This window comes from Elephantulus edwardii, unplaced genomic scaffold, assembly GCF_000299155.1.
Source record: "Elephantulus edwardii isolate Elephantulus edwardi_28Jun2011 unplaced genomic scaffold, EleEdw1.0 scaffold00222, whole genome shotgun sequence".
NCBI lineage: Eukaryota > Metazoa > Chordata > Mammalia > Macroscelidea > Macroscelididae > Elephantulus > Elephantulus edwardii.
In genome coordinates, this window is record NW_006399972.1 from 1,357,100 (window position 1) to 1,366,831 (window position 9,732).

Consider the following 9,732-nt stretch of genomic DNA (forward strand, 5'->3'; position numbering starts at 1 on the left):
TTTATAGGAAGTTTAATATTATAAACCTCAGCCATTTGTTTTATGACTATATTTATGTGATTGTCTGAGTGTTCAAAATGACTAATTTTTATATTTATTCTCTTGAAAACCCATTCGTTATATTCTGGTTTGTTATGCTTAGGAAATCAGATAGTGGTTTTGTAACGTCTTACGTTCTCACGAGAGTATTTCCATGCAAATCCTTTCTTTGCAGTATCAAAAGGACTGCTTTTAAGACATTAGTAGATGAAGTTCAGGAGCTGGAGGCTAAATCCCAAGACCCAGGAGCAGTTGTGCTTGGAAAAAGGTAAAAAATACCCTGAATGCCTTCTTTTGCAAGTTAATTTAAAATGTGGTTTTTTACTGGTGGTTGGAAGTGGTAAAGCGTGAATCTAGCATTAACGTGGAGTTGGCAGGGCCATTTACAGGTTGTATAATAGAGATTAAGGTTGAAATCAGATTTGTCATGTGGTAGCCTGTGACTGTAATTGTGGGCTCCAGCATGTAAGATGGTCAGGATGGTGCAAAATACGGCAGGGTGCATGAGGTCAGTTGAGTCCTAGTCAATGCGATGGCATCTAACAACCCTAACATGGGCTCTGACCAACGTTATTAATACTACTCAGCCTCAACTTTCTCATCTATAATATGGAAATACTACTAGGAACCTTAACTAAAAAAAATAGAAAACATTTGAAGCATAGTGCCTCATGCTTAATGAATGTCAGCTATATGTTAAATGGCAATGCTACTGTGTTATTGAACTCAATGGTCAAGTGATGAGGGAAGATTTTATTTAGCTTACAGTAGTTTTCACCCTGGAATCACAACAACAGTTAAAATTCAATTTTTCCATAGGAAAAATGACCCTAAATTGGAGTATCTCCTAGGAAAAATAGCTCTACAATTAAATGTAATTCACTACATTGTTAGGAACTGACCTAGACTTAGATACGAAAAAAAGTTGTATCTTCGAAGTCCTCTTTTTTTGCCTATGTCTCCAAAATAGCAATGATAGAAAGTCAATGATGAAGATGTTGTTGTTGTTGTTGTTGTTGTTGTTGTTGTTGTTGTTGTTGTTATAACTGACCCTCCAGCAGGTTTTCAGAGATGGTAAATTGCATAGGAGGAGAATGCCTGTCCTTCACCCCTGGAGCAGCAGGTGTTTCTAAATTGGGTGCTTTTAGAGTGGCACCTGAGCTTCTTATCACTAAGCCACTGGAGTTCCCTAGAAAGTGAATAGAATTCATTAAATTACAAAGCATTATAAAAAAAAGATACTAAAAGTTAAAAGCAGCTGATAGCAAAATATAATTAAGAACATCATGCTAGAGACTTGCCTTTTAAAAAAATCTTTAATTATTGAATATTCCATGGACTGCTAGGAGAACAAAGAGATTCTTTCTAGAGAGGGTGAAACCAGGCAAGGATTCTGAAGCTTAGTCTGACATACTTTGAGCATGTCACAAAGGAGGAACCATTCCTTGGAGAGGGACATCATGCTTGAGAGGGTGGAGGGGCAGCACAAGAGAGGAAACCACTCGAAATGGATTGACTCAGTGACTGGGGTAAAGGGGGTTAGGTGTGTCAGGGACATTAAGGTTCCCTCAGAATAGAGCAGGGTTCAGAGCTGTTGTATATAGGGTTGCTATAAGTTGCAAGTGACTCAGTGGCACATAACAATAAACAACATACTACAAGTCCATAAACCAGCTAACATCTTGTCTAAGCAAACAGAAAAAGATACGTGTTTTGCCCTGATGTATGGTACCTCAGTAGTTTGTCAGTTATTGTTGAGTTTGACACAGTGGACCAAGTAACAGACTGGAAAATCATGCTGAAATCTTGGCTGCCAGCTCTCGCTCCCCCTCATTAGGCCAAATGGGCACATTACAAACCAGTGTGTGCTTCTTGGGTGTTTGCTCCATCCCGTATACTCTATTTCTCACCTCACCTGCACTGCTTTCATTAATGTCCTGAAGCCCACCAGTCCACCACCCTTTTGCCAGTTAGTGATGGCTTAGATGTGGCTGTGATGTGAAAGCAGGAGAGTTTCCTGTGGTGGGCAGGTTTCAGTGGAGATACAGACATAAGACATACTGAGAAGATGGGCCTGGCCAGCTATTTCAGAAAAGAGTCAATAAAATCTCTGTGGATCTCAATGTGATATTGTCCAGTATCTTGCTTGATTGAAAGACACTTTAAAAATGTATACTACATTACAAACTTTGCAATTTTTTTTAAAGTGTATTCTAACTACCACAACAGAATCGAGAATACTAGTGATTATAAAGATAGTGCAAGACTGGGTAATGTTTTGTACTTTTGTACAAGAAGTAACTTGGAACCAGTTGGGTGGCAACTAGCAATAACCAAAAACCCTTGTTTTTGACAGGACATGCCTCTGGAAACTTAAAGAAATGACCATAGTTATTGACCAGAATTCACATCTTTTGTTCATAGGGTCACTATAAGTCATTCTTGACTTGAAAGCAATCAACAGCAAACTATATATGTCATATATATATGCCATTGAGACGCCTGCAACTCATAGTGACCCTATGTACAGTAGCCCTGAACCCTGCTCTGTCCCTTGCCAATCTCACAGTCTGACACTCCTACCCCGATTACCCCAGTCACTGAATCATTCCAGCTCATAGAGGGTCTTCCTCTCCTGCACCGTCCGTCCACCCTCCCAAGCATGATGTCCTTCTCCAAGGACTGGTGTCTCCTTGAAATATGTCCAGAGTATATCAGATGAAGCTTAGAACCCTTGCCTTTAAGGAGGAGCCTGGATTAACCCTCCCTAGGACAAAGAACATATGTATGCAGAACAGATTATATGGGAGGCTGGGCTCTATGAGGAGAAATGTGGGGTCAGGATTGGTGGAAGATATATCAACAGTCTGCGTTATGCAGATGACAAAACCTTGCTTGCTAAAACTGAGGAGGACCTGAAGCGCTTGTTGCAGAGGGTCAAGGACTGCAGCCTTCAATATGGATTGTCAAGAAGACAAAGATTCTCACCACTGGACCAATTGGCAGCATCAGGATGGATGGTTAAGAGATTGAGATTGTTCACAGCTTTAGTTTGCATTGCTCCACAGCCAACACTCTTGGCACCAGTAGCCAAGAAATCAAGACATATTGCAATGGGAAAATCTGCTGTTAGGGACTTTTCGAAAGTTCTGAAGAGCAATGGGGTCTCTCTGGAGACTAAGGTGCGTCTGATACAGGTCATGGTCTTTGCAATCACATGTTATGCATCAGAGAATTGGACAATGACTATGGAGGATAGATGGCTTTGAGCTGTTGCTGGAGAATATTGAGGGTACCATGGACTGCTAGGAAAACAAACAGATTCACCCTGTAGAGGGTTAAATCGGGTGGCTCCTTGGAGGCAAGGATTCTGAGGCTTCGTCTAACATACTTTGGACATGTTGTAAGGAGGGACCGGTCCTTGGAGAGGGACATCATGCTTGGTAGGGTGGAGGGACAGTGCAGGAGGGGAAGGCCTTCTATGAGGTGGATTGATTCAGTGGCTGGGGTAATCGGGGTGGGTGTGTCAGAGACAGTGCTATTGGCACAGGACAGAGCAGAGTTTAGGGCTGTTGTACATTGGGTCGCTATGAGTCTCAAGCATCTCAACGGCACATAACAACAACAGGACAAACCTATTTTTTTTCTTAGCAGTCCACGGTATATTCAATACTCTTCTCCAACTCCACAGCTCAAAGGCATCAATTCTCCTTCTATCATCCCTAGTCATTGTCCAGCTATCTGACATATAGCAAGTGACTGCAAAGACCATGGACTGTATCAGGTGCACCTTAGTCCGCAGAGTGACGTTATTGCTCTTCAGTACTTTGGAGAGGTCTCTGACAAAAAAACTTTCCCATCACAACATGTCTTTTAAGTTTCTGGCTGCTGGTGCCAAGAGTGTTGACTGTGGATCCAAGCAAACTAAAGCTGTGAACAATTTCAATCTCTTCACCATCCATCATGATGCTGCCAGTCGGCCCGATGAGAATCTTTGTTTTCTTGATATTCAGCCTCAATTCATGTTGAAGGCTGCAGTCCTTGATCCTCTGCAGCAAGTGCTTCAGGTCCTCCTCAGTTTCAGCAAGCAAGGTTGTGTCTTCTGCATAACACAGATTGTTGATGAATCTTCATCCAAACCTGATGCCACATTTCCTCTCATAAAGCCCAGCCTCCTGGATAATCTGTTCTGCATACAGGTTGAAAAGGTTTGGAGATAGCACACATCCCTGGCATATACCCTTCCTAATTTTGAACCATGCAGTGTTTGCTTGCTCTGTTCTGACGACTTCCTTCTTGTGCAAGTATAGGTTTCGCATTAACATGATCAAGTGTTCTGGGATTCCCATTCTTCTCAGAGTCAGCCAGGTTATTGTGATCCTCACAGTTAAATGCCTTTGCATAATCAACGAAACACAGATAGACATTCTTCTAGTATTCCCTGCTTTCAGCCAAGTTTTATCTAATGTTAGCTACAGTATCTTGAGTACCATGACCCCTTCTAAATCCAGCCTGCATTTCTGGCAGTTCTTTTTTGATGTGCTGTTGTAGTCATAATCTTCAGCAGAATCTTGCTTGCATGTAATATTGTTCTATAATTTCCACACTTTGTTGGATCACCTTTCTTTGGAATGGGAACAAATATAGATCTGAGAGAGAGAGAGATTATTCATTCATTCATTCACATTTCTTCTTTCTTTTCTAGATGAGGGGAGGCTTAGGTAAGTCCTTAAGTTATTGCCTTTCAGAGTTAGACTTTGAGTCAGCTCCAAACCACTCATTTTTCTATCTCCTTTAACTGTTTTATTAAGGAAAAAAATATAATAGTTACACTGTTTCTCTGTCACACTATTCTGGGTAAGTTGACTGAACCTTAACCAGAATATTACTTTCACTTTGCACGGCATCAGTTGTTCATTACTACCATTAACTATTACTGGCAAAATAGTTTAGATAAAGATTTCTTAGTTCTGGTGGCCTGGTACTAAGAAGCTGTGCTGCAATCCTGAAGGCACATGATTCGAAGCTACCAGATGGGCAGTCTCCTCCTGTGCCATTAACTGCCTCTGAAAGTCCACGGGAGGGTCAGCTATGGGTCAGTTTCTGACTCAACAGCCTGATTCAGGCCATGATCTTTTCAGTCACTTCATATGCATCTGAGATCTAGGCAATGAATAAGGATTGTCAGTGAAGGGTAAAACAGTATAACAGTTAAAACAGCATTATCGCTGACTTTACAAAGTACTTCTACCTCTTGACGTCAGTTCTCCTGCATATATAATGGGAATAATACCTGTCTTCAGAGCTTAAACAAGGAAAGGGTGACAAAGGGATGTAAAAGCCAGCACGGTCCCTAACACTCAGAAGATGTTTAATAGTCTCTTCCAGTGTCTGCCCTCTTTTGTTCTTGTCACTTCATCCAAACATCTCCATCACAACATTGATCTGCCCCATTGAAATCTGCCCCATTATCTGATATAGTCCTTCAGTCAATATTTCCCCCATTATCTGACATAAATAGTCCTTCAGTAAATGCCCCCCCCCATTATCTGACATAAATAGTCCTTCAGTAAATGGGGTTGGGTTGGGGTTTTTTTTCCCATCTTTCTGTCTGCCTGTAAAAAGGATGTGGTAATGATCCTCCTGTTAGTTCTCATCCACCCAGTCTACTACAACTCAAAGCAACCCTGTGAACAGCAGATCTAAAGCTTGTATGGTCTTGTTCCATCATGATCTCTTCAAGCCCAAGTTGCAGTCACTGGGTCAGTCCATCTCCTTGAGAGAATTCTCTCTTTCCTTGACTCTCCATCTTTCCCAGTTTGATGTCTTTTTCCGAGGACTGGCCCCTCCTGACAATATGTCCAAAGTATGTAAGACCAAGTTTCACCATCCTTGCTTCTTATGGAGCACCCTGGTTGTCCTTCCTCCAAGATAGATGTGTTTGTTCTTTTTTTGGCAGTTCATGGTATGTTCAATATTCTCTTCACCACCACAATTCAAATACATTTATTCTCCTTTGGCATCCTTATTCATTGTCCAACTCTCAGATGCATAAGGATAATAGTACAACCATGGCTCAAGTCAGGCTTACCTTACTCTTTAAACTGATCTCTTTGATCTTTAGCACTTTGGAGATCCTTGACAGCAGAGTTTTCAAATGCATCACATCTTTTGATTTCTGGGCTACTGCTGTCATGGATGTTAATTGTGAATCCAAGTAAAATTGAATATTTTCTTCATTTATCATGATGCCACCTATTGGTACATTGGTGGAGGAGTTTTTTTGATGTTGAGTTGTAAGCCATAGTGCAGCAAGTGTTTCTGCTTTACTTTATACAAACAAGATTGTTTCATCTGCATAACACAGGATGTTAATGAGTCTTCCTCCAGTCCTTGTGCCACATTCTTCTTCATCTGGTTCAGCTGCTTGAATGATTGTCTCTGCATACAGATTGAATACATTTGGAAAAAAAAATAAATACAGTTCTGACAGATAACCTTCCTGATTTTAAACCATGTCGTATTCAAGATACAACTACGTCTTGATCTATGCAGAGGTCTCCCATGAACACAGTTAAGTGTCCTGGGGTTCCCAATCTTGTCGATGTTGTCCATAATTATTATGAACTACACAGTCAAGGGTTCTATCTCCCAAAATTCTAATTAAAATTATTACTAAGTGTCATAAAAAGTTTGCTGTTTCTGTCCTAAGGAAGAAATTTCTCATATTCATATGTTAAAAACTTTACATTTGGCCTCTTCATGTAATATTTAAGATATATCTGTACTATACAAATAGTTTTAACAATACATCAATCAGTTTCACATGTCAAGTAACTTCTTGATCCTAAAGATTCTATAAGCCTGTGATATAAAGAACCTCTCCTCCTAAGAAAAGTATAAATCAGAGAGCTTACTAAAAGGAAACAAAAGTGGTTCCAAACTTAAGTTACCACCAACTCCTCCACACAAAATAGTGAACTGCTATTAAGACAGATTCCAACGCCTACTAGCCTTTTATTGGATTTGCAAGGCTGTAAATCTTCATGGGTGGGTGGATGGGGGACTACCCAGCTTTCTCACAGAGTGACTAGTGGACTCAAACCACTAAATGTCCTGCTGCTGCCCTGCTAATGTGCCTAAAATACTTACTCTTTTGTAAGAATTGTACAGAAAGTTTCCTGTTAGCTAAATGAGACAGACAAAACTCCTAATGCATTTCACATTGCCATTGCTGCACTTTGGTTACTGGGGAAGATTTTGGCAGTCTGTATTCCCCTAAGTCTTCCTGCTAGGTGACAGGCACCATGAATTGCTTTTGAGACATATAGGGGAGAATATAGGGGAGCAAAGAGACTGTAGAAAGAAGATTAAATAGCTAAAATAGTCTTCAGGTTAGTACAGTTTTTATTCTAAGGCAACTAAGACATTTTCATATGTGATTTCATTACTAGTTATTTTGAAATCTTAGAGAAGGAAACTGATGGCAAATTTCAAAGAAGGAACAAGGGCCGATGGTTTGGGTCTACCAGCTGCTCCACAGGAGAAAGATGGGCAGTCTCCTTCCATGCATTTTACAGCCTCTGCTGCATGGTCAGCTATGAGTCAGTTCTGACTCAGTGGCAATGCATGAGGCTTTAGATCTCAGTAGTAACATGGTATTAACACCAAACACTTCACTATTTTATGCCTGTCAGTTCATTATCAAAAAGACCATTTCAAGATCTGTCCTAGAGTGCAATGTTGTCAGTAATAATATACTAAATAATTAGATAATATAGCTATACACACAAAAGAACAAAGAAAAATTGGTACCTTTGAGCCTTTGAGTTGTGTTGGTGAACAGTTATTGAATATACCATAAACTGCCAAAGAAACAAATATTTCTTGGAGGAAATACAACCAAGATGCGCCTGAGAGGCAAGTTGGTGAAACTTGTTCTTACATACTTTGGACATGGTGTCAGGGGAAGCTAGTTGTTGGGACAAGTCATGACGCTGGGAATGGTGGAGGGTTAGCAAAGAGGGAAGACCTTCAACAAGATATATTGGCACAGTAATTACCACATTGGACTTGAGCATGGCTGAGACTGTGAAGATAGTGCAAGACAGGGCAAGGTTCAGATCTGTTGTTCATAAGGTCTCTATGAGACCTTGATTCAACTTGACGGCACTTTGTATTGCTTTTGAGACATAGGTTATAGTAGAAGCCAATTTATGTCTAAAATGTTGAGAGTAAATCCAAAGTCTTACTCCAGAATATTGAGATAAACCTTGTAGTCCTGGTTGGTTTCTTATTTTCTATTAAGAAATCTGATCTTAAGTTGTGTGTCAAAAATAAACAACTCAGAACACCCTTAATAGATAGATCTACTGGTTTAATAGTCAGTGTTAACATTAAGCAGCTTTCCTCTGCTGGTTGAATTCATGTTCTGCCTAACACATTGCTGCAAATGACGGCTATAGCCCTCCTGAACATTTTCATTAATAAAAAAAAGGAACATCATTCGTACGAAGTGTACTAATGCATTTATTTGTTAATTAATGTGTTTCTAAGCACAGTTGTCAATTTAAAAGTGTGCAGCGATGTGTTAACTAAAATTTTGAAGACACTTACAGAAACACCGAATAAAAATTTTTTACTTGTTGATGATGATGAGAAGATATAAATCTTTAAAAAGAAGCATGTGCTCAAACTTTGTAAAGAATAGAATCATTGAAATCATGCTAAGACAATCACAAGTTCAGTGACCTGGTTATATGGGATTAGAAACAATCTTAGAAACATGACACATTTATTAAGCTTCCATTGTTTGCTGAAAGAAAAATGAACAAGTTTTAAATGTTTCAATGAGCCTGATCACAAATATGATACCTAAAACTTTCATAAGCTGCTTTTATAATATAAGGTAAATGTTTATTCACATGTATGTATGTGTATATATGTTAATATACACATATGTGCTTCAAATATAGTTGGAAGCAGGAGTGGCATCCACTTCCTATACAACATGCCTCCAGAAATTCTATGAACTTTGATAAATGTTGGTAGTTATAGAAAGGCTTCAGGCCTTTTGTTTATAGGATCGGTATGAGTCATGCTCAACTCAAAGGCAGTCAACAATAACATGTTTGTATATATGCCCATATTATAGGTGTGTGTGCATACACACACACGTGGGCATGTTGTCAGGAGGGGGCATCCTTGGAAAATGACGTGCTGACATAGATGGAGGGTCAGAGAAAGAGGACAAACTCCCAACAAGGTGGATTATTAACCCAGGGACTATAACAGTGGGCTGAAGTGTATCAGAGATCGTGAGGTTGATGCAGGGCAGGGCAGAGTTCAGATCCGTTGTTTATAGGGTTGTATTTCATTTGATTGCACCTAAAAAACAACATATGCATTTATGCAACTCATAGGTTTCTAATGTCTAATAAGTTTACCTTTAGCATTAAGGGTGAGAGGGTGCTGTTTTCATAAAGCAAAACTTACACTTTTTTTTTCACATGTGAAGGAAACCATGATCTTTGCTATAACTTTGGGTGGACATGCTTTAGGGCTTGAGAAGAGCATCTACAATTCCGTACTCCAAAAAGTTCTGGAATATACGATTTTTTTTCTCCTTTAGATTTGTGGCAAAACAAAACAAAAACATATATACAACCCTGAACCATTTATAATGGAGATTTT

General features: G+C 39.6%; 1 protein-coding gene across 1 annotated transcript in view; it reads left to right on the forward strand.

Annotated features, from left to right (window-relative positions):
- The window catches only part of ATP8A1 (ATPase, aminophospholipid transporter (APLT), class I, type 8A, member 1), a 375,206-nt gene that overhangs the window by 355,760 nt on the left and 9,714 nt on the right, over positions 1-9,732 (forward strand). Inside the window, exon 34 of the mRNA XM_006898188.1 lies at positions 215-307. Within this exon, the coding sequence (XP_006898250.1) occupies positions 215-307 (93 nt within the window). The remainder of the gene's footprint in view (positions 1-214; positions 308-9,732) is intronic.